Genomic DNA, 26,280 nt, shown 5'->3' on the forward strand with positions numbered 1-26,280 from the left:
ACTCCGCCTCCCGGATTCAAGCGACTCTCCTGTCAGCCTTCCGAGTAGCTGGAATTACAGGAGCACGCCATGACGCCCAGCTAATTTTTGTATTTTTAGTAGAGACGGGGTTTTGCCATGTTGGCCAGGCTGGTCTTGAACTCCTGACCTCAGGTGATCGGCCTCCCAAAGTGCCGGGATTACAGGCGTGAGCCACCATGCACAGCCATGCTTTTGCTTTTTGAAGTCAACACTTAAAGCCTGCCCACACTGAGCAATATTTATCCCTGGCAGAGGCTGGAAGAAAGAAGGTAAGATGAAATACAGCCTCAGTACAGGCTGAAATGGACGGTAAGGAGGCATCCCTGAGAAAAAAGTCGCACACAATTACCAGGAAATTGTGAGATAAGGCCAGATCCCTTGACTGTGCAGTGAAGGCAACTGTGATGAAACTTAATTCACAAGGCGAACAAAAGAAGACGCAAAAGTAAAGAAAAAAAAGTGAATGCAAAAAGTTATAAGACAAAATGAAGATGGGTGATAGAATCAGTTCTTCCAATCTAGCGAGGCCATTCTCAAAGTGTGCACATTCGTAAAACAAGTCAAGACCATTTATATTCTTAATGCCCAGTGTCCTATAGCCCTCTTTACAAACGTACAGATATCATCAGTGCTGCCTCAGGGAATGGAAACCACAGGGCAAGCGATGGTACTTGAACTATAAAAGGAAACCTTCTCTCTCAAGGACAAATGTAGATTTCCAAGAGAGAAGCCCAAGGAAGCAGCCTCTCCTCCCCTGAGCTTTTTTGAGGACAAACAACTGGCGTTGCTTTCATGCTTCCACTCCAATACAGCAATTTAGTCCTTGATCCTGAAAGATGCTTCGGAGTTATAAAGAGATTTAAGGCCATCAAGCTCAAAGATATCTTTTTTTTTTTTTTTTTGAGATGGAGTCTTGTTCCGTCACCCAGGCTGGAGTGCAGTGGCACAATCTTGGCTCACTGCAAACTCCACCTCCTGGATTCAAGCGATTCTCCTGCCTCAGCCTCCCAAGTAGCTGAGAGTACAGGCGTGTGCCACCAAACCTGGCTAAGTTTTGTATTTTCAGTAGAGATGGGGTTTCACCATGTTGGCTATGCTGGTCTCGAACTCCTGACCTCAGGTGACCCATCCACCTCGGCCTCCCAAAGTGCTGGAATTACAGGTGTAAGCCACCACGCCCAGCCTATCATTTCTGGATGAGGAAAATGACACCTGGGCCTAGGTCACATGGCAAATTAGTGGCAGAACCCAGATCTCTGCACTCTGGCCAGTAATCTTCCCATTAACAAGAAAACTTTCTATATGGATAAAGATTATGCATAAATAATGCTCACTAGGGCATTGTTTATGATGACAAAACACTGAAAATCACCAAAACATTAAAAAGCAAGAGAAAGGTTAAGTCAATTATGGTGCATCCATACAATGGAATATTTATGCAGACATTAATATTACATGTATACAGCCTTTTTAATTACAAAGAAAACACTTATAATGAAATATTAAGACAAAAACTCTAGATATAAATTTATATACTATTAAAGAAGAAAGTTATAGAAAAGAATCAAAAGAAATACGCCAAATAGTAAGTGTCTCTGGATAATCGTTCAGAACATGCATGACTTTTTCTTTAAATTTTATAGTACTTCTAGATTTCCAATCTTGGGACACTATTGTCTTTGGATGAATACACAGGGACATGGCCTGCTCCACTTCATGGCTTAGGATGGTAATTATTGGGTAGAGGTTGTAACTGCCCATGGGGCCATTTAGAAGCCCTTGACTCAGTAAGAGTCAATGAGTCCCTTATTATGTAAATAAGTTGCATTCCTGGCTCCAGGTCTTCCTCCTCCCTCCATCCATGTCTTTTGCCTTAGAATTTTGCAGTGACCTCCCACCGTGGGCTGATCCCCACCCACAGCTTGGACCTGTGGCTTGATGTACCACTGGTATGTGAGCTTTTTAATACAAGCGGAGTTTTGGAATGTGCTTGCAGGATGGAACTAATGTTGCTGTAGTTTTGCCATCAGCGTGAGAAGAATGAGCTAGGATAATCTAGTGATCTCAGAAGGATGACAGCCACATAGAACAGTCACCCCCAGAGGAGCTTAGTCAAGACCAGCCAACTATCAGCTGACCTTTAGAGATGCCAGTGAATCTAGCTGAAACTAGCAGAACCGCTCTGCTGACCCCCACACAGAAACAGACAGGTGGATTATGATAATAAATGACTGAGTGACTGAGTTTGGGGGTGGTCTGTTATGCCGCAACAGAGCTAGCTGATACAATATAGCCGAATGTATGAAAAATAAACCCATTAGAATCTATTACAATGAAATTACTAAATTCATTTCCAAAAGAATTCCTCTAAACCATCAACTATGGATCATATCAATAAATGTTTGTAGATTGGCTGATCAGACCTACTAGTTACATCATAAAATATGAAATGACTTCACATGAAGAAAGTCAGCCAGTAAGTAGTTTGGTGAGAACAGCATTCCAGTGGTAGCTGAAATGAAAGAAAACAGCTTTCATTCTGAACTACTGGAGGTTGGCTTGTACTCTCTTACTCAATGGAAATAAATATCAAATCACAGAAAACAAAATGACAAACGTAATCTATGAAGTGAGGGTTAAGGAAGGACAGAGTAGAGGAGAAGGAGCAGAATGTGTATCATAATGTGTCTCCATGTCCTTATTTTTGTAGTTTTACTTTATTGGCAAAAAGATCAGTAGGGCCACCCTGGCTTAGAACTGGAATTATCCTTGGATGTCTTAGTTATTGGCTAAACTACAAACATAAGAGTCAGTAGACACTCCACACCCTCTAATTTCTAAAACTTGAAGCTGAGATACCGAGTGGAAAAAATAAAAATGTTCTTTCTGCATTGTGTTTATACGTCTTTTAAGTGTCATTTCAGACGAAAAACATCCCTGGTAAAGTTTAGCAGTCCACAGTGTGGAGAGTAAGAAGAACAAACTCTGTATCAGCTGATTTAAACAGCTTCCTGTCAAAGGTCAAACTGGCACATTTCCTCAGCTTCACCACTTAGCTATCAGCAAGAAAATAAAAACAAACCACTGATCGTGGTGAGAAGCAAGTCCTTTACATCCAAAGACAAAATGGAGCAGCCATGAGCAATGGGGCTAGATGCCAAGTTATCAAATCATCAAGATAGGCAAATCATCAAAGAGACTGAAAAAAACATGAACTCAAAGCCAAGGTAATAGCAACATCAAAATGCAGATCTTCCATCATTTCCATATGTGCCACGTAGACAAGTGCATTGAATGGATACTGATTCCTAGGAAAGAAAAAAAAAAAAACCCTAAATTGGGAGTTGGCATTATCTTGATAGATAATGAAAGGAAAATAAACATTCACGACCCCAATCCACTATGCCAAAGGGAAAAATCAAGCTGAAAGCTGAGTCATCCAAGAAACTGCCTTTCCTTTTATTCCTAAGCACAGTTATATATGAAAGACCTCCACAGGTAGGCACTCTATGTTCACCTTTTTCTTTTCTTTTCTTTTCTTGCTCTGTCACTGCGGCCTTGACCGCCCAAGCCCAAGCAATCCTGCCGCCTCAGCCTCCCAAGAAGTTGGGACTACAGGCATGCATCACCCCACCCAGCTAATTTTTTTTTTTTTTTTTTTTTCGGTAGAGATGAGGTCTCACTGTGTTGCTGCCCAGGCTGGTCTCAAACTCCTGGGCTCCAGTAATCCTCCTGCCTCAGCGACCCGAAGTGCTGGAATCACAGTCATGAGCACCCAGCTCAACATTCATCTTATCTTATGAAAAGTGTTGATTTACTGAGCACGGGATGAATGCATAATGGACTATTCCCCTACCTGCTCCTTTTCTCTCTTGCAACATATGGATTACCATACCCTCCCTCTTTTCCATTCAGCCACTTTTCCTTTAAATACTGAAGTCCTCAAAGTCATCTTTGAAGACAGGCACAGACCACAGATTTTTTTCTGTGATTCTGTGTTTATTTGTTCTGGCTATGTCTTTAACCTTGGCAAAATAAACTCCTAAATTGATTGAGACCTGTATCAGATACTTTTTGGTTTACAATATATATATATACACACACACTATATGTATATACATGTGAACATAGAGAGAATGGGCATTTATTCTTAAAGAGAAATCAGATGACGTACTACCACTTACATGAGAAAAACACATACGCAGTTGGTCCTTGAACAACACAGGTTTGAACCATGCGGGTCCACTCACAAGCAGATTTTTTTCAAATAAACATGGATTGAAAATACAGTGTTCATAGGATGCAAAACCCAAGTACGGGGAGGGCTGACCATACATCCATTTACTATTTATGTAACATATCCAAAGTGAAAAGAAAATTTTATAAATTAAATAAATATGCCTCGTCTAAATCCTTTAGCATTTCATTTGTTTGCCCTTTGAAATTTTTCAAAGGAGTTGGCAAATCCTGACCAATTTTTTTTTATGTAAAAATCTCTTAAAGGAAAAACATAATGGCTGGGCTCTGGAAGCTGGGGAAAGGGGCAAGAATTCAGTTAAATGTGTCAGAATCATATTAAACTACAGCCCACTACATGCTCCAATGGAAGTTAGAGGCCTATCTCCCCCTGGCCCTGTTCCTGAGTAACTTAACCCTGAAATAACTTTCAGTATTGAACGGCATGAAGAGGTGGTGATAATAGTAAAAACAGAAGATATTTACTACATCTTTTTTCTTCAGTGAAGAAGTTATGACTCTCATGTATGAATATCCAAAGCAACTGTAACCGCTGGATTAATGGGAACATTGCTTTCTTACACTAATCTAGCACTGCAATGGCTAGGCAGAGAAGTCATTATTTTACTTTTTTCAAAAAAATAAAAAGGGGAAACATCATTATTGTTTTTATCTGTTTAGAAAAAAGTAAAAGGTAACACCAAAAAAGCGGAGGAATAGCAAAATAGCGTGTATTACAAACCCAAGCTTCAGATGGAAGAGGTCAACTGTTCCTCTGCCTGTCCTCCCCAGTCACTGTCAGGTTCTCTCTTTGGCCGTGCATGACGGAGGACCCGGTGACTCTCTCAGTAGATACACACACCTTCCTCTTCTACCCCTGAGTCTCGCTACTCTACGATGATTCACTGATGTTCTTGTCATCAGCTCACACTACATGTGATGAAGACACCACAATGCACCTCATTTCTGTGATTTTCAAGTCTCACTTCTATGGACCATGTCAACATCAAGATCTCTTCAACACTGCAAAGCAAAAACCTAAGTCATCTCTGACTCACCTCTGCCCCTTCCTCAGCATATTCGATCCTGTGCTTTTCCTGCTGCAGGTTTCATCAAATCATTTCAAAACCCATTTTTTCTTTGCCATCATGTTATATACCTTTCCACTTCCCCCTGGATAACTATATCTGTGCACACCTTCCCTGTTCTCACATGGCAGCCATGAGATCTTCTGTGTTTCGTCTAAGCTCCAAAAAACGTCATCCTATGTTTCTCAGTCCCTGCTTCCCATCAGGCAGAGATAAAACCCTAGTCCTTGCCCTCCTCCCGGCTATCCCACTTAACCCCATGTGACTTTGCTCCAGCAATATCTGCTCACCTTTACCTCACAGACTACTGTGTTCATTCCCACCTGAGAACACAGCTCCATAAATTTAAGGTATCCATAGTGAACCAGCCTACCCAGCCATCCCTTGCCACCGAGAGCCCTACTAAATTCATCAGGAGGAAGATCATTCTTATCCATGCTCCTGGCCCACCCTCTGTAGACCTGGGACAGCCATAGTTACGGTGCTCTGTTCCACCCTTGACTACATTTGTGATGCAAAGGTAGTATTAGACCACTTCTGTATTAGCCTATTTTATGCTAAGGTCTGTTGATAGTCTATATAATCTTTAGCTCTGTTCTTGTATCACCTTAGAGGATAGGGGCCATGTCTGGTTCTCTCTGAACAGCCCTCATCCAGCATTACAATTTCTTCTCTAGGAAGAACACCAAAATTAAAGGACAATGCAAATGCATACGTAGCATCCCAACTGAATTACACAAAGGAACATGACTGAAATATAGTAACTCATAAAGACAACCTCCATGTGGTGAGGTACAAGACTTGGTCATTCAAATATAAGCTTTTGTTTCTCAAAGCATAAAAGTATCACAAATATTTTGCTGGGATGCTTCTGCTTTTCTCTCTTAACCTCATTACATGTTTTTTTTCTTTCTCCTTCTTCCTTTTTTTTTTTTTTTTTGGTGTTTTCTTGTTGTTGTTGCCTTTTTTGTAGAACAGAAAACCCTGCTTAGCATCTGGTTCACAGCCTTAATCACAGGGAGAAATGGCTGAGCTGGATGTAGGATGTCTTTCTGATGGTTTTGAAGGCTGCACCTACATTTCTAGGGTTGGCTCCTGTGGTTGCTGGGCCACGTGAAGTTCCTTAGCTCTAGTGTTTCAGAAGTCTACAAAGTCCCCCTGAGACAGATGATTCCTGTGGAATCTTAGAACAGTTATTTTTAACTTTTTTTGGTCACAAACTCTTTTGAGAATCTAAGAAATGATCTAATAACTCTCAAAAAATTAACAAATGTAGATAGCCCACATTTTTGTATACAGTTTTAGGGGTCCACTGTCCATCTGAAGTCCGTGATAGAATGATAGGATAAGAACATCTGCATGTGCCCTTTTGAGTTACCCTGGGGTTCAGGTGGAGGATGGAGGGAGGAAGGGAAAGTTAGGAGGAAAAGGGCAAAGGAGGAAGAGGGAAAAAGAAGAGTTCTAGTGGGAAGGAGAAGGAGAGAGGGGAAGCAGGAGGCAGAGGGAGAAAAAATAAGAAAAACTCTAATAAATTAGGAGGGAGCTTCCACTTAACTGTGTGTCATTACTCTTTTTCCAGACTTAGAAGCAACCGCAGAAAAACTGCATTTAATGTAAGTACAATTGGACAGGGAGAGCTGAATCACTGGCTTTCCCAGGTATAATGAAACACTAATTTCCCATCCATCACTGAACACAAGGACTCCTAGTTTTGCTTAAGCTATTATCACCATGGAGCAGATAAAGAATATAAAATGTAATGTATATAGCTGTCTATACATGCTACATATTTATGTGTTGCCTAAAAATAACCATCCTTCTCCATCAGGGTGGTTATCTGCTCTAACAGAGCACTTGGATTTGGAAGGAATACTTGTGGATTGATTGCCCCACCCTACAGATCGCCACCTTAAGGCGGATGCAAACTGGGGTTCACATGAATAAAATAATTCTGTTCCCAAACATCTGCCCATCCACACAACTCAGAAAAATAGATCCAGACAAAGCTTTGCTGAACAAGTTCCCCATCCACTCACCCACACTGCCTCACTCTGATTTCACACATCTTAAATGACTAGTATCCCGTGTTTGTTGTCTCAGAAAAGTGCTTTTGCTGGCCTAGGAAAGTGACTTTTACTCAGATAAGACACTGATACTTCAAAAAAGCTGAACTGTGGATCTGAAACCCTTTGTAAAATATATCTGACCCACTGTACCTGTTCTCAGCAAATTACCAGCATGGCCTGTCACAGCCTAAGAGCTATAAATAGAACAAAGCCCCAGCTGGGGGAACTGAATGGTGAATGCTTTGGCCTCACAATTAAAGGGCATCTCATGCCATGTAGAATGGCGATCATTAAAAAGTCTGGAAACAACAGATGCTGGTGAGGATGCAGAGAAACAGGAACACTTTTACACTGTTGGTGGGAGTGTAAATTAGTTCAACCATTGTGGAAGACAGAGTGGCAATTCCTTAAGGATCTAGAACCAGAAATACCATTTGACTCAGCAATCCCATTACTGGGTATATACCCAAAGGATTATAAATCATTCTACTATAAAGACACATGCACATGTATGTTTACTGCAGCACTATTCACAATAGCAAAGACTTGGAACCAACCCAAATGCCCACCAATGATAGACTGGATTAAGGAAATGTAACACATATACACCATGGAATACTATACAGCCATAAAAAAATAATGAGTTCACGTCCTTTGCGGGGACACGGATGACGCTGGAAACTACCATCCTCAGCAAACTAACACATGAACAGAAAAGGACCCGCATGTTCTCACTCATAAGTGGGAGTTGAACAATGAGAACACATGGACACAGGGAGGGGAACATCACACATCAGGGCTTGTCAGGGGGTGAGGGGCAAGGGGAGGGACAGCGTTAGGACAAATCCCTAAATTATGGGTTGACAGGTGCAGCCACCTTCAAAAGATGCTGCCATATGTACAGTGGTATAAGAACAAGAGGTGAACACTAACATCAAGAAGGTCAAGTTAGTGAGTATTCCTCACCAGGTCATCCTCCTGTAAAGAAGAAGGCATATGCTGGACTGGGAATAGGAAATTGAGTTTTTAAAATTTAAAGTACTAAAATAGCTGGCTATCCCTCTAGGAAAACAAAACATAGAAAATTAAATTTAAAGCTGGGCATGGTGGCTCATGCCTATAATCCTAGCACTTGGGGAGGCTGTGGAGGAAAGACCACTTCAGCCCAGGAGTTCAAAACCAGCCTGGGCAACATAGTAAGATCCCCATTTCTACAAAAAAATAAAAATAAAAAAATTAGCCAGGTATGGTGGCACATGCCTGTAGTCCCAGCCACTTGGGAGGCTGAGGCTGAATGACTACATGAGAGCCCAGGAGGTCAAGGCTACAGTGAGCTGAGACCATACCACTGCACTCTAGCCTGGATGACACAGTGAGACCCTGTCTAAAAAAGAAAGAAGGAAAGAAGGAAGTGAAGAAGGAAGGAAAGGGAGGAAGGAGAGAAAATAAAGAAAGAAGGAAGGAAGGGAGGGAATGGAAAGGAAAGAAGAGGAGAGGAGAGGACAGGACAGGACAGGACAGGAAAGGACAGGAAAGAGGAAGGAAGGAAGGAAGGAAGGAAGGAAGGAAGGAAGGAAGGAAGGAAGGGGGGGAGGGGAAGGGAGGCAGGGAGGGAGTGACAGGGAGGGAAGGAGGAAGGGAGAGAGAAAGAAGAAAGAAAAGAAAGAGAGAAGGAAGGAAGGAGGAAGGAAGGGAGGGAAAGGAAGGGAGGGAAGGGAAGGAGGAAGGGAGAGAGAAAAGGAAGAAGAAAGAAAAGAAAAGAAAATTACACTTAAAAGATATATATGCCTTGGAGAGTTTGGAACAAGATACAGCTTTTACCAATTAAGGGCTGCAGAGTAATGGTCAAAACATCTTAACATCCCCAAGGCCAGAAAAACTAGACCTTCAACAAATACCACACTCATGGCACTGATGACGGGCATGAAAGGGTAATCAACAAGAAAGTCTAGGAATGTCCACTAAGATCTGGGGTGGGGGACATGAGGTCAATAGAACATGATGGAATTGGGTTAAGAGGAAGCCCAAGAAGCTTCTATAGAGGAATGGTTCTTTCTCAGAAAAAAAAAAAAAAAAAAAAATGGCATGACCTCTTGAAACAATGGACTTACTGTACTGGCAGGAATGACCAGCCAGATAGGCTGGCCTGATTTGCAAAAGGCTGCTCTGCTGCTGAAGCCACAGGGTGAAAGAGAGTAATGACCATCCTTCAGTTATAGCAAGTTCCCAGAGAAATGGGTCCTGCGCCTCTTTGCTTTTCCCCACAGCCCAAGCACAAGGCCTTACACACTGTGGGTATCTCACTAACGAAGGTGCTGACACCCTCTTTAATGTAATACACACTCCACACCCTCAAGAGCTCAGAACCAAAGGCACTAAGGTCCAGGTCTTCCTCCTCCTCTGAGTTTACCGTCATTGAAGCTGTCACTGGTGGTAATGTGGGTGAAGGGCGACTGGGCCCGAGGCTCCTCGCACAGGGAGTAGCTGTGCTCAGCCTGGATGAGAGGCGCCGGGGACGTCGGGGAAGGTTCCACCTCCATTGACACACTCTTCTCTGAGAGGAAAGGGTCATTCAGGAGCTGACCCAAGACGTTCTGGGAAAACTCATCCAGAAGTTCTGAGAAGTGCTACAAGAAACAAAGGAGGAAGAACTCAGTTTCTCTTAACCATGATGTGATAGTTACCCTACGCACATACCAAATACCTCATCCACTGCTTGATATGAAGTCCCTTCTTCACACACAATGTCCAGTTAGCTCGTGCTGTGTAGCAAACCACCCCAATGTTTAGTGGCTGAAGGTAACCATAATATTAATATATTACTTCTCACTCCTCAGTGGATTGGGCTGGGTGGGTGAGCTGATTTCATCTGGGTTCCCTGACACAGCACATTAGTGGGAAGGCTGGCTAGGAGTGCGCTGGGTTGGGACCCCTGGACACCTGGGCCTCTTTCTGAAAAGGAAAGATCAGGCTGGGCTTCCTCCCATGATGGCAGAAATCTTCCATGAGGGAGAAGAACCAAAGCTGAGTGGCCCCAGACATCACATACCATTACACCCTCCACATTCTTTTGGTCAAGGCAAAGGACAAGGTCAGCTCACACCCGTGGGGCAGGAAAACAGACTCCACTGCTTGATGAGAGGAAGGGCAGAGTCACAATGCAGACGAGTGTGGATGGTGCGGGGGCATGATTCACTGGGGGTCCTTGCTGTCGTGGCCTACCACATTTTGCATTGATAATATCAGTATGTTTAAATAAGCGATCCTCTATTTCTATAGCATAAAGGTGCAGTTTACACTAACATCCCATGCTCAAAAACAATAGAGGTGGCTTCTCTCTAGTCTCCCCATGGGCTGGACTTTGTTCCTCTCTGGTTTTTCCTTAATATGCTCCCACCCTTCATCTCTATTACCATGAATTTTCCAGCCCCCGCCACGTTTGGACATAATATAGGACTAGCCCATATAAATTCCCTGGGATTCCCATATCCCCTGTCACACTGTCCCACTCTAAAGGAGCTGCAGCTCCGTCCACTCTCCCTTTTTTTTCTTTTTTTTTAGACGGAGTCTGGCTGTCGCCCAGGCTGGAATGCAGTGGCGCGATCTCGGCTCACTGTAGGCTCCACCCCCCGGGGTTCACGCCATTCTCCTGCCTCAGCCTCCCAAGTAGCTGGGACTACAGGCACCCGCCACCTCGCCCGGCTAATTTTTTGTATTTTTAATAGAGACGGGGTTTCACCGTGTTAGCCAGGATGGTCTCGATCTCCTGACCTCGTGATCTGCCCGCCTCGGCCTCCCAAAGTGCTGGGATTACAGGCGTGAGCCACCGCACCCAGCCCACTCTCCCTCCTCCATAGGTCTATATTCATGGTATGAGGATGTTCGGAGCAGGGTTTCTCAACCTGGCACTAATAACATTTTGGACTGGATAATTCTTTGTGAAGGGCAGGGGTGGGGCACTGTTTTGTGCATTGTAGGATATTTAACAGCATTCCCGGCCTCCACCTACTAGATGCCGGTAGCACTCCCCTAGTTGTGAAAACAAAAATATTTCCAGACACTGCCCAGATGTCTGTAGGTGAAAAAGTCACCCCTGGTTTAGAATCACTGCTATTGATTATATTAGAAATAATAATAATAATATAAAATAGGGCCAGGCACGGTGGCTCATGCCTATAATCCCAGCACCTTGGGAGGCCAAGGTGGGCGGATCACAAGGTCAGGAGTTTGAGACCAGCCTGGCCAACATAGTGAAACCCTGTCTCTACTAAATATACAAAAAAAAAAAAAAATTAGCTGGGTGTGGTGGCAGGCGCCTATAATCCCAGCTACTGGGGAGGCTGAGGCAGGAGAATTGCTTGAACCCAGGAGGTGCAGCTTGCAGTGAGCCAAGATCGAGCCACTGCACTCCAGCCAAGGCAACAGTGCGAGACTCCATCTCAAAATTAATTAATTAATTAATTAAAATAAAATAATTTTTTTTTTTGAGACGGAGTCCCGCTCTGTCACCCAGGCTGGAGTGCAATGGCGCGATCTCCACTGCAAGCTCCGCCTCCCAGGTTCATGCCATTCTCCTGTCTCAGCTTCCTGAGTAGCTGGGACTACAGGCACCCACCACCATGCCTGGCTAATTTTTTTTTTGTATTTTTAGTACAGACAGGCTTTCACCATGTTAGCCAGGATGGTCTCAATCTCCTGACCTTGTGATCTGCCTGTCTTGGCCTCCCAAAGTGCTGGGATTACAGGCGTGAGCTACCGTGCCTGGCCAATAAAATGAAATTTTAAAGCCCACTTTGGCACCAGCTATTAGAGATTTCTGCCTTCTTAACATTCTCTGAATCATAGACCAATGGGTGTCATCCTTACCGATTAAACTTTAGGGACACTTCTAGTATAGAAAGGAAGTTAAGAAAGCAGACACAGCAATAAGAGAATGATTGCAAATAATGAGGCTTGGGGTAGGCAATACAATTCTTGGGATTCACACGGACACCTAAGTCTCACCACTAAACTGAAGTGTCAATGAAGGCGTTATGAAAATGAACACCAGAAGGGAAGGTGGGAGATGTCCCTAGAGCTGGAGCTCTAAGATCAGGGTAGTTGTAGAACAGGATGCTTCCTTTAATAAAGAAGAAAAGCGAACAGCAGAGAGGAAGCCTCTGCAGGCTTGGTCCCTAAAGAGTTAGAACGGTGAAATTCACTGACATCACAAACACGGGACACAGCATTTCATCAGGACAGAATGCAGGGAAGCTACAGAACTTGGGCATATCCGAACAGGCATGATTGTCTACGAGCACAAGAGAGAGGGTCAGGGAGAGAGCTCTCTGAGTACAAATACGTTTCAAACTGGAAGGTCCTTAGGAGTATTTAAGGCCACATGCCAACTGCCTGCATCACAATTACCAGGGAAGTTTGGGTTAGTCATTTCATAATGAAATATTTTAAGTATTCAGAAAGATTATACATATCATGAACAATTATGTAGTCATTCCTTTAAAAAAAAAACAACAAAAAACTGGGCTGGGCAAGGTGGCTCATTGAGCCCAGGAATTCTAAACCAGCCTGGGCAACACAGTGAGATGCAGTCTCTACAAAAAATACAAAAATTAGCCAGGCATGGTAGTGCACGCCTGTAGTCCTAGCTACTCAGGAGGGTGAGGCAGGAGGACTCCTTGAGCCCAGGAGGTCAAGACTATAGTGAACCATGATTGTACCACTGCACTCCTGCCCAGGCGATGGAGTGAGAACCTGTCTTTAAAGAAAAGGCCAAGCGCGGTGGCTCACGCCTATAATCCCAGCACTTTGGGAGGCTGAGATGGGTGGATCATGAGGTCAGGAGATCGAGACCATCCTGGCTAACATGGTGAAACCCTATCTCTGCTAAAATACAAAAAATTAGCCAGGTGTGGTGGCAGGCGCCTGTAGTCCCAGCTACTCAGGAGGCTGAGGCAGCAGAATGGGGTGAACCTGGGAGGCGGAGCTTGCAGTGAGCCAGGATCACGCCACTGCACTCCAGCTTGGGTGACGGAGCGAGACTCCGTCTCAAAAAAAAAAAAAAAAAAATTGGCCAGGCTTGCTTGGTGGCTCATGTCTGTAATCCCAGAACTTTGGGAGGCTGAGGAAGGCAGATCACTTGAGGTCAGGAGTTCGAGGCTGGCCTGGCCAACATGGTGAAACTCCATTTCTACTAAAAATACAAAACTTAGCTGGGGATGGTGGTGCACACCTATAGTCCAAGCTACTCAGGAGGCTGAGGCAGGAGAATCACTAGAACCTAGAAGGCAGAGGTTGCAGTGAGCCAAGATCATGCTACTGCACTCCAGCCTGGGTAAGAGTGAGACTCTGTCTTAAAAATAAATAAATAAATAAATACAATTAAAAAAATTTAAATACAAAATTTAAAAATCTTATTTTTACATGGTTGCTGCTGTAATCTTTTTTTGCTTTTACTTTCTTTTCCTCAAGAAATAAAACATGAAGGACTGTTAAAGCTCCCATCCATTCCCTTCATCTCTCTCAAAGTTAACCATTAGCCAGACTTAGTGTTTATCTTTCCCATCCAGGTCTTTATCCTTTTACTACATATGCATGTATCCATTACACATAGGATTCTTTAAAATGTTAAGTAAATGGTACCATATCTCACATATCCTCTGCAATTTTCTTTTATCAAAAAAATTTTTTTAGGTTTATTCATGTTTATACATGTAGCCCTATTTCATTGATTTAAACATCTGAATCCTATTCCATTGTATTTCTCCATTTCCTCTTGAGGAACTCTTACATTTTTATTGTATGTAATATTGTAAAAAATATTCCTTAACATGAAGGGAACTTTAAAAAACACAGAAGTTTTGTTTTCAGAATGTGGTTTAAAGGCATAAATAAATAAAAACATACAAGTTTGATGATCCACCCTCACAGACTTTGACCTAGTAGGTTAAACACATCTGTATTAAAACTACCACTTAGGCCAGGTGCGGTGGCTCACACCTGTGATCCCCACACTTTGGGAGGCAGAGGTAGGCAAATGGCTTGAGCCTAGGAGTTCAAGGCCAGCCTGGGCAACATGGCAAGACCCCATCTCTACAAAAAATAAACAACAACAACAACAACACACGACCAGTCCTTCTATGCTCACCTCAGTTTCTCAATCACTGGCTTCATTTCCACTCAACAGTCCTCTCCCTACGCCACTTTATAGTTAAGTCCCTAGAAACTTACAAAGCTCCTAGAAGTTCAAATATGCCCAAGGTAAGAGGAAGATTCAAGGATTTTGCAGCTACTGTGTGTTAAACTTCAGACAGACACTGGGGATACAAAATAATAAGTAAGAAACTAGAAAATGCCCATGCCCTACCAGAGTTTACCACTTAGGTCAGTGCTCAAAGTTTTATGTGCAGATAAATTACCTGGGGCTCCTAAGCCATCGCTTCTGATTCACAGGTCTAAGCAGGCCAGAGATTCTGCATTTTTAATCAGCACCCAGGTAATGCTGTGACTCCACAGACCACACTCTGGGCAGCAAGGAGCAGAACAGTGGCAAGGCTAAGATTAGAACCAGACTTCCTGATTATACAATAATCTAAGTCAGCATCTGATTGCCTAAGTAGCTCCCCAAGGACAAATCTCCTGGTTGCCTGATGGTGATTATTCTGCAACTGTTTGACAGAAATCCTTTCAAGACAAAACTAAGGTAACAAAAAGAGAAAATAAATAACAGAATGTAACATGCAAATGCAAGAGGTAAACCCACAGTCCCTGCATTTCCAAGCCACAGTTTTGTTCCCTGAACTACAACGTCAAGTTCCGATCTGCTGTGCTGGCCACCAAAGCTCTGGAATCCCATTCTATCCCGAGGCAAGGCTGTCTTTGATTGGCCAGGCTTTCCCATGGAAGTTGCCCAGGTTGGCGCGCTCTGCTGACACTCTGTTTTCTTTCTTCTGAGCAGCACTAATGAATGTTTTCATGAACATCCCCTGGATAACCAATAATAAACATTCTCTAACTCTGCTAACTTTCCCTGAACTCCCCCTACTTTGGATTATGCAGTAATTCTCATGTTACAAACCATTTAGCACTAATGATAGACAGTTTTGAAGCATTCACAGTTGTTATCAAGTGTGTTATCATAATCTCCCCTCTAGAAAAGGATCCTCCTCAGAAGTCTAACTGTGCCTAAACACCCACCCACACCCAGGAATTTAGCAAAGTGGTGAGCTCTCAGTAGGTTCAGGGAGATCCTTGTGATGGAAAAGAAACCGGTTCCAACCAGATGCTATGACTCAGCCCAGCAAATTAGCTCCAGCTGGGTCTCCGTGGCAGCGGTGGGCTCCAAGACTGAGCAGACAGGTCAACATCCCATTGCTGGTGCCGGGATCGGGCCAGAGTGGGCCCATCTTTAATGCCAGCCAGTTGGAGAGGGGCCTTATGGTCCCGAAGGCCAAAAACCAGAGAAAGGAGCAAAGTGAGCCTCAAAGAGGAAGCCTTTCTGGATCCTGCAAACGCTTTAGCAAAGTACTACCCCTGTGAACCCAAGGGTTATAGGATTTTAGTTTAATTCCTTCAAAGGCAATGGCATAACAACATTTTACCATTCTGTCTAATATTTGAATCAAACTTTATTTGTAATTTCATAGCCTTTTCCTCACTCAATACTCATGACGATCCTGTCAACTGGCTTTTAGTCCATTGTCCAAGATCTCTGTCCTCTACTGAGAGACCTTGAACTAGGGTACTCATGCCAAATTGACTGAATTTTTTCCTTATTGTTTCTCCTAGGAAACAGATATTTGAGCCTCGCAATACAACCGTATGGAGAGGTTCTAACAAGAGTAAAACCATGATGGTGATGATCATGGATGATGATGTCAGGATTAGGTGCTAGACTTGTCTGATGGACTAAGTACTTGACATATTCGATTTTCAGAAAATGAAAACATGTCCCCATTTACAGATGAGAAAACTGGGGCTCAGGATAATTAGCTATTTTGCCTTGAGACGCACAGCTGATGAAAGGTAAAACTGACATTCCATCCCATGTTCAGCCAGTTCCAAATCCCAGGCACTTTCTACTACAGCATGCTGCCTCATTTGCGTCAGCCTCTAAAGCTAGATAAAGATAGGCTCACAGACGGTCATCTGCTATGAACACATGGTCTCCTGCACTAAACCTGTAGAAACATGCCAAGAGTTTGTTAGAAGGAGAGGCCCCTGGTATCACTTGCTGTGATACATCAGCAATAAGGATGGAGATGGTTATTCGGCCTTAATGCATGTTTCTGCCAAAGGGTTCAAGCAACATCACAGAATCTCTGAGTTGGAAGAAATATCCTAACAGGATCGAACCCCCGCCTCACAATATAAATGTTCTTCACCCAGCTCAGAGAATACACATGGCAACTTCCCTTAAAAATTTGTGTCAAGTTTTATCTCCTCCATTTGTGTCAGGTTTTATCTCCCCATTATCTAAATATTCTGCATTAAACATCCTCTAACTATCCCATAGAGTTTTGTCTCCCTTTATTCTTATAAACACAACACCTTCGTTCCAATCCTAATAGTCACAGTATGGCACTGTGGCAATATAGCTTTGGAGTCAGTCAGCCCTAAATTTGCATCCTGGCTGTGCAAGCCTGAGCCAGATATTTCCATACTCCAAACCTCGGTTTATGAGGTTAACAATAATGCCAGTAAAGTGAAATTAACAATAGTTCCAGCCTTGTGTCATGAGAATTAAACTAAATAATGCATGTAATACACCTAACACTCCACTGCATAGCAATCTTTTAAAAAGCTCTTTTAAAAAACTAACATAATTAAAATAATAAAATGTTAGCATTTTCTACTTGCACACCAGCTTCTCACATTGTTCTTCCTAGAATATGCTTTCATTTTCATCTTTACCAATCAGGAAACTACCTAAGACGGAACAAATGTACTTCTTTTAGAAAGTCATCCCTAGACAGATACACCTTGAATTGATCTTTCATTTCCCTAAACAAGTAACGCCCTTTAAGTATCTCTTAATTTGACACATTTTTCCTTTTCTTTGATGTTCCTTTCATTGCCAAGTTACTTAAATATCTTATCACTAGGCCTTCCAAACTCTACGGCCCAGATGTAAACCGTTTACCCACCCCTCTCTCTGGACCTAGCCCAGATCAGAGATCATAGATCGTAGATAGTTGCTGCATTCAACAACTATCTCATTTGCATCTACTATCATTCTATAACATCCTAACGAAATAGAAGATAAATCCAAATTAGGGCTAGATCTCCCAACAGTTATAAATAAGTGCCTTCGAACATTTAAAATGTATATCCAAATTTACAAATCAGATAAATTAGGAGAAATTTTTATCCTTATAAGAATTACTTATTTTATAAAAAATTACCTTGGCTCTGAAGCATTTACGCTTTGAGTTTTCAGGTCACTAATGAACTGCCAAAGTAGCTTGCAAGGAAGGAGTGGTTTATGATCTGGGCCACCTCCTGCTACTAACAACTGCCCTAAGATCGGAGGTCACGAGGGTGAGGAAAGGGGAACAAAGTGGAAGGAAAAGGAAGGATTCATAATTCTTTAGTTCAAACAACTGGCTGCATAAAGCTACCAACTTGTCTTCTGTACAGTACTCTCCACTGAGGTTCGCCCACTCAACAAATACAGTGGGAGCATGGGCAGAAAGATGAATAAAGGTCAGTCTTATAAAGACAGGATTGTCCCAAGGTGCAAAATCAGTTAGCCAGAATGTATGTCCTGTGCCCCACTGTCCAGAGAACTTGTAGAGCGTGTTCTAAAGCAGTTTTGCCATCCCATAGTCAGCCCAACAGGCCTCTTTTGTGCACAGGATAACAGAAGAGCGCTGCATCGGACCAGTTAGGGACAGGAGTTCTAGTCCCAGCCTTGCACTTCAATGGTGGTCAGTCTGCCTCTTCTAGACTCAGTTACCTTACCTGTAAACCTCTGTGTGTGTGTGTGTGTGTGTGTGTGCGCGTGTGAGTGTCAGCGTTATGTGTACTGGGGATGGGGGTGGGCCTTAAACCTGATCAGTAGTTTGTCACCTTTTTTTAACTCTTGGACCCTTTTGGGAATCTAATGAATGCTCCTGCCTGAGAATCTAATGCTCCTTTTGGGAATCTAATGACAGTCCTGCCTGAGAAATGCTCACAGCCACATACACACAAACACAGCCCAGCATTTCAGGAGGCTGACCCGCCCCTGAAGTCTGTCTGCAGACGGCAGGGGGATTCCATGGATCCCGGGTTAAACCCTGCCAGCAGAGAAAGTAGTAATAACACAGGGATATTTATAAGTCATTGCTAACAACCTATTCAGCTCTACTACCCTATCATTTTCTAAAATGTTGCAGGCAACATAAAATGGAGCTACGAAGGTTTTTCAACTTGGGAAAAGGAGGACAGAGAACACTCTCTTTCTGCCTCACGGGTTTGTTTAGATTTGCCCCTGTAATGCCAGCCCATGGGCAGTGAAGCAGGTGGGCAAGGCAGGTAATAGGATTCAGAAAGCAGAACCTGGGCTGGCAGCAAGAGGCCCAAGGCCTGCCTGGGTCCATCTGAGCTCCCCAAGCATCCAATTCCCAGCCCTGCCCTCTGGGAAACAGGGATGCTTTGCAGCCAGTCTCTGGCTGAAAAGATAGTTCTCCCGCAGGCAGGAAAAGAAGCCTTTGTACTTAAAAATCGTGGCTAGGAGCCTTACCTAGAGCACAGAATGCCTCCCAAAGACTGGAGCCATAGAAGTAGGGAGTGTGGCAGGAGCAAGCCAATCCTCTCCATAAATGATTCAGAGGACACACCTCAAATTCACATTAGAAACCAAGGCCTCCTTCCAGCAAAACATAGTTGGACCGTATTGCTCAGGCAGGGGGGAGCTGCCCTGGGCTCCTGGCATCCCCTAGGCCACCCTCTCTCCTCCCCTTGCAGAGAGAGAAGGGACCTGCCTTCAAAACCAGTGCACTTTGAGTGGCTCTCACACAAGTACCCTGCACACAACACACAGAAAAGAGCCAGATGCCAACCAGGAGGAAAAAGGTGACTTTGTCAAAGTCCCAAGAAAAAAAATGGCTCACAAATCAAACCCCATTACAGTGAAATTTCAAGGATACCCAATTCTTTTCTAGTACAAAAATGTAGGTACATTACATATTTAATTTTTAAAAAATGGGGGCTGAGCTTGGAACTCTATTACACCAGAGGTTTGGAGGTTTGTGGTGGGGGTTATTTTGGGGAGGGTGTTTTGTTCTGAAATGATATTTGCTTTACTGAAATTTCACTAGCAGTAACAAAAGCTGTGTTTTAAAGAGCCTTATTACCAAAAACAAAATAAAAATAAATAAATAAATATATATACACCTTGCTTGGTGGTATCCAGATGAACCTTTTTTTTTGTAAATGAAGTATGTGAAATAGATTAAGCAATAAAGGCATTGAGAGATGATATTTAAAGGAAACCTACTATAAATCCATTGGTAGGGCATATTCAATATTTTGTAAAAGGACTCACCCTGGGAGAAGGAGGAATAAACAGGTGGACCACAGACGATTTTTAGGGCAGTGGAATTCTGACATGGATACTATAATGGTGGAGACACGTCTTTACACATTTGTCCAAATCTATAGAATGTACAAGAGTGAACCCTAATGTGAACTATGGACTTTGAGTGATAACAATGTATCAATGTATCTACCATCATGTCTACCAATATGATGGTAGATGTTGACAATGGGGGAGGCTATGAATGTGTGGGGCAGAGGGCATATGGGAAATCTTTGTAACTTCTGTTCGATTTTGCTCTGAACCTCAAACTGCTCTCAGAAATGGGCTTTTTGTTTGTTTGTTTTTTGAGACAGAGTCTCGCTCTGTCGCCCAGGCTGGGATACAGTGGCGCGCGCTCAGCTCACTGCAACCTCCACCTCCCGGGTTCAAGCGATTCTCTTGCCTCAGCCTCCTGAGTAGCTGGGATTACAGGTTCCCGCCACCACACCCGGCTAATTTTTGTATTTTTAGTAGAGACGGGGTTTCACCATGTTGGTCAGGCTGGTCTCAAACTCCTGACCTTGTGATCCGCCCACCTCGGCCACCCAAAGTGCTGGGATTACAGGTGTGAGCCACTGCGCCCAGCCAGAAATGGTTTATTTTTTAAAACTAATTCCTAATGTATATATTAAGTAAAAATGAATTTTTACATATGATATTTGCTTCAAGGGTCATGCACCATACTAATTCCTTTCAAACTACATAATTTTTCATTATTAAAACAAGTAATGATCCACTTTCCCAAATGCATGCCAATCCTGAATGGCCTATAGCAGTTATTAGAATTTGATGTGGAAAAAAAATCCACTGTTTCATTTTAAGAGCATCTGCCCACATTACAAATAAATCAATTAATGAGATGAAGGGAGAAATACCCCACAGGTGGCTCCTGATAACAAAGGAGAGCTGCGAGATTCAGAATTAGCTAGCACACAAAAATTCAATCTGCCTACTTCTTGGCTTATTTACACATATAGCTGCAAATACTCCCAAAATGCACTTCTTCATTCTTTCTGAACCCAAATTAGCCTGTAGCCTAGTAGGGCCTGTCCTTCCATGGCCCAAGAATATCCAACAAGTACCAAAAGGAATAAAAATAATGTGAAGAAAATTTAATAATAATAGCACCTTCCATGTTCAATGCATAGTATTTACATATGACAAAACACTTGCACACCATGACTGTATCTGATCCTCACAAGACGGAGAATTATCCCGAGGGTGGAGACAGTGGGGCAGCCTGGAGTAGGGCAGGACCCTTTTTTGCTCCCCCTTTCCCAGGCACATTCGGCATAGTCCCTGCTGCCTCTCAATCACTAACACAGAGAACTTGGAGCTCAGATTTCTAATTGTTCCCCAAAAATGCTTTTTGAATTGTAACTTGGGCCTGAGAGAAGGGCAATCTCCTCATGTCAATGGAGGAAATCCTCAGGATCCTTTTAGAGCAGACAGAGCTGTTCCAGAAATACCCATATCAGGTAGAGAAGTCCTCTGATATGCTTCAAGAAACTCAAACCATTCCCGAGTCCTCTTGCCCCTTCCTTCTGCCACAACAGACAGCTGAATCTCACCAACAAGTGAAAGACCATCAAAGCCATGATCAAGTCAACTGTTCAAGGCTGAGGCAGTACAGAACCTGTGATTCTGTTCTCGTCATCCGTAGTGGGGAAGCCACAGAGACTGGGATGCTGAGAGCAGCTGCCATCAGGACCACCAATTCTTCCCTCTCCCTTTTCTCCACTTCTATCCCCGAGTCTAGACTCTACCCCGGCAATATTGGACGGCAGTGCTGGAGGCCCAGCAGGGCTTTTTGCCTCATCTATCCCACATGCCAAGGCCAAAAAATGTTTGCTTTTAACCCTCCCACACTTAAGAGCCTCCTGCATAACTCAATCTATGTCCAAATTCCCCACAGTGAGAGTTAAAGTAGATTTAAATTTCTTACTACCCAGTTAAATTCTCTAGATACTCTTCCTAATTGGTGTTGTTGATATCCCTCCTTCTGTCCCTTATCCTTCAATTTGCAGTTTTCAACCCTTTTACATGCTCATTATATATGAAAATTTGGAGGGTTTTTTGGTCAGACTGTTCTAATGAGGTCTCTTGCCCTCTCTGCAGTCATAAGCTTCTCCTCTCTGGTATCTTCCACTCTCTTAAACAGAAGGCATCCCCATTCCCTCTCCCATAGTACACACTTTCCATCTCCAACATTTCAGTCTCTACCTCACCAGGGGACACCCAGGGCATTCCCTCATATCCTTCAGTGAAGGCACAAGCTAAGGTATTTATTATTCCTACACTCTTGCATCTTACCCTAAAAGAATACAATCTGGTACTTTGCCATTCATTCCAGAAAAAATTTGGATTACAGCAGGCTCCAAATCACAGACTAGTGAAGCTTGAGAAAACACTGGATGTCATCTGGCCTGACCTGGTCACTCTAATTTGAGAAAACTGAGGTCCAAAATGGCACATGAAATCAAAGAGTTGAGAACTGAAATCTATACTACAGACTCTTTAACAAGAGAAACGGTGACCGGACATAAAGATCACCAAATGGGTGACTGAAAAGGGTTCCACAGACGACCCCCACAGAATTCTCTGAACAGAACGTGCATGTTGCAATGGAACAATTCCGTCTCCAAGTCAAGATCCAATGCCAAAAACATCAGGTATGAAACACTAACGGGCGATGAAGTTTGTGGGAAAAAATGAACGGTATGCATGCTTCCTAGAAACCTATGCTTTATTTATGAGCCAAATATGTCATAAGCATTACTGAGATAATCTCATCCCTAGAGGGCCACACTGGGGAAAAGGGAAAGTGCTTGAGAGGTACAAAGTACTGTTTGTGTTGTTTAAATGCTCAGGCATGACTCTGCCAGGAGGTACCCCTCCACCCCAAGATAAGAGCTAAGGGTATCCCGCAGGTCAGCAAATGGGAGACCAGGAAGGTTCTGGCTTCTAGCCACTTTGGCTCCTGCTCTGTGAGACCTCACATGTATGCCCCACCTCTCTGGAATGACACGTGTTGAGACATACCAAGGGATCTTAGCCTTTGGAACCCTTGTGTTATACACTGGACTCATGAGACAGAAGGCATATAGTCTACATCAGCTCTGTAGATCCTAGCAATAACCTTGGGTCAAATCACTCGTTCTCTCTACACCACTAGAAAATGAGAAATCCAATCTGCCTTTCAAAACTGTAGTGAAGATAAAAATGAATTCATCGATACAAGTCTAATCCAGATACAAGATGGTGCTATGGTAAGTGAAAACTGGCTAAGAAAACCATGTGCAGGCTATGAACACGAAAGTGACTTCCCAGACATCCACAGAGTTCTTATCTCCATCGTGGCCAGCCAGTTAGCAACCGCAGTTACTGGGAGCGCAGCAGCCATTGGCTGTCCGCTCCTGCATGTTCCTTCCTCTCATGAACCTCAACCAGCTGAGGCAATGAACCCTCTTCTATCTCTAAGTGCTACCAGAATCCAAGAGCTTTGAGGCCTGCTCAGGACAGACTATCCTGGAGCAATGGGAAGTAAAGCGCCCCAGTTGGCTTTCTGTTGTCCCACATTGCTAGCCCCAGCCAGGTTATTCATTCCAATCACATTTCTAGAAACAAGAGGGATCAGAAAGGCAAGCTCCAGTATTTTAAATGAAGAACCTGAAGTTAAGGTACACTAAACCACTACCCCAAAGAAGCAGAGTTTGATGTCTCTCTATTCATTTACAAGAGTTACTTTTGCATAATAAGAGCTTAATAAATGTTAGCTGTTTTATTGTTGTTTGTATTACGTGCCTCGCTAAAACTGGGACAAAATTATTAAGTATTTCTCTGACTTAATCAGTCTATTAACACCATAAAAAATGATGAGGGTCATAAAACATCATTTTTCTTTAGTGAACTCGGTAGATTCTAGTTGCCCATTTGCTTACCAGGGGGCTCATTTTCAGTTCATCAATTCATAATTGATTGATTGATCTTCCTTTCCCCTTTTGGAAAACTAGGCCCATATCTCCAGTCTCAAAGCATCTCTCTCATTTCCTGCAATTTCTCCACAGATCACCAGCCACACTGTGCTCACATCCATAGGCTTCTTTAGTGTCCTTCCATCTTAACCAGCAATTATAATTTTTAGGCAAACCTCTCATTCAAACTTTTATGAAGGAACTGTTTAAAGCTGAACTGCACTATCAAGTTCCCGCTTTGGTGGCACTGCCGAAAACCAGATGAATATTTTCAGGTTCTCAAATCTTCCTCTGGAAGTGGGGTCCAGGTTCTCCTAAAAGTATCCCTCTAAACCCTTCTGCCCTCAGGCGGATCTCCCCTGTCATTGGGATCTCCCCTGTCATTGAGCTACAGTCCTGTCATACTTTTTGGAATAGAAAGGAACCATTCTAAATGAATAGGGAAACATCAAACTCTGCTTCTTTTGGGATAGTGGTAGTGGTTTAGTGTACCTTAACTTCAGGTTCTTTTTTTTTTTTTTTTTTTTTTTGAGACGGACGGAGTCTCGCTCTTTCACCCAGGCTGGAGTGCAGTGGCGCGATCTCGGCTCACTGCAGGCTCCGCCTCCCGGGTTCACACCATTCTCCTGCCTCGGCCTCCCGCGTAGCTGGGACTACAGGCGCCTGCCACCTCGCCCAGCTAATTTTTTGTATTTTTAGTAGAGACGGGGTTTGCTTCAGTTCTTCAACTTGGTAGAGTTGAAGAATTTCTAAGAAGGAAAAACAAAACAAAACAAAACATGAGGCCATAATATTCTCTTTCTAAGAAAGACCATAAATAGAATCTAGTGATCTCAGCAGGTTATTATGAGAACAAGCAAACAGAGATATTCTGCAGTCCTACTGGAAAACACATGCAACCACCATATGTTAAAAGTTATTCCCAAACAGTTTGAGGATTTTTCTCCCAAAAGACGAGGTAGAGCAATGCTTCTGAATATTTGTTCATGATTGAACAATGGTGGATAGTTGCTTATTGGATCATGAATAGGACACATTTGCCTTCTAGTCACAAAAGATTATTTTATTTTGTTACCTATAAAGCCAATGGTATCAGAAAGTACACAAGGTTTGAATGTAATAATGATGCAATACCTCGGGGTGGGGGAGATATTCTAGAAAGAAAGTCAGCACAGCTTCATTCAGAAGTAAGAAGTCAAAGGGGTAGTTGCTGGCATAGCAGAAAGAATGCCTTGTTTGGAATCAAAACGCTTGGGTTTTAGACCTAGCTCTGTCACTACTTGGTTCTGTGACCTTGGACAAGTCACTGAACCGCTCTGGGTCTCTTTTCTTAGGAAATAAAATAAGAGGTGGGACCAGGCAGTCTCCCAGGCCCCCTGCAGCTCTGGTATTCTGAGACCAACTATGACGTAGGTAGCTTCTGCTTCCACTCACACCTAAAGGAGTAAAACAGCCTGAAAATAAATCTTCAGCCTGAGTCAATGTTCCCTGCAACTCCCCCTCTCTGGCCTTTTCTGAGACTCTTTCGGCAAAGAATGGGTTCCCTTGAGGATGGCTGAGCTAACAGCTGGGCAGTACTGGGTGATTTCTGCCCTTTCAACAGCTGGTCTCTGAGACAAACAACCAGACAGGCTTTATCAGAAAAAATGACTCAACTTGTGGAGACCAAGCATAGACGGAGAGCAGTATCAGACTTAAAACTACTGTACTACTTTCCCCTGAACCAAACCTCTTTCCATCTACCCATATCTTCCAGCCTCAGTTATGCAGAACCTCCATGAGAAACAGGGGAGGGAAATGGCACTAGACCATTTCTAGGAAGCCTAGAAAAAAATTCAGGGTCATAGCTTCATGTTTTCTGCCCTATTCCTCAGAAGAAACTAACAATTTCTGAAGTGGTTAGAGAGGTTCAACCAGGCCATGCTGATATTGTCGATAAGATGTTTCTTCATTAATCAGGATTTTCCTGTACATTCCAGGGTCCCTGGGCACTCAGTGCTGGTAACATCCCCCTTTCCCATTATAACAACAACCCAAAATGCTGCCATGTATTTCCAAAAGTTAAAAAAGGAGCTTTCAAAATGTAGACACAACTAAGAGGGATCCATAACGTTGATTTAGGTTCTTTCCATGGGTCTGTTTTCAGCATTCATGCAAAATGCAGCACTGTGTCAAAAACTTCTCTTTGTGACGGTCTCTGGCATGAAATTGTATTCTCTTCACTGTCTAAAGACCCACCAATATCCAAGCGCCCCTTTCCCCATTAATCTGAATACTCTGCACATTTGCAAAGTCTGGGTGTCTAATAGGTTAAACCTCTAACTTTTGAAGTTTGG

General features: G+C 43.1%; 1 protein-coding gene across 1 annotated transcript in view; it reads right to left on the reverse strand.

Moving 5' to 3' along the window:
• CREB3L2 (cAMP responsive element binding protein 3 like 2) overlaps positions 1-26,280 on the reverse strand; it is a 127,492-nt gene that overhangs the window by 43,248 nt on the left and 57,964 nt on the right. Inside the window, exon 2 of the mRNA XM_032761875.2 lies at positions 9,822-10,038. Within this exon, the coding sequence (XP_032617766.1) occupies positions 9,822-10,038 (217 nt within the window). The remainder of the gene's footprint in view (positions 1-9,821; positions 10,039-26,280) is intronic.

Source organism: Hylobates moloch, unplaced genomic scaffold, assembly GCF_009828535.3.
Source record: "Hylobates moloch isolate HMO894 unplaced genomic scaffold, HMol_V3 SCAFFOLD_1, whole genome shotgun sequence".
NCBI lineage: Eukaryota > Metazoa > Chordata > Mammalia > Primates > Hylobatidae > Hylobates > Hylobates moloch.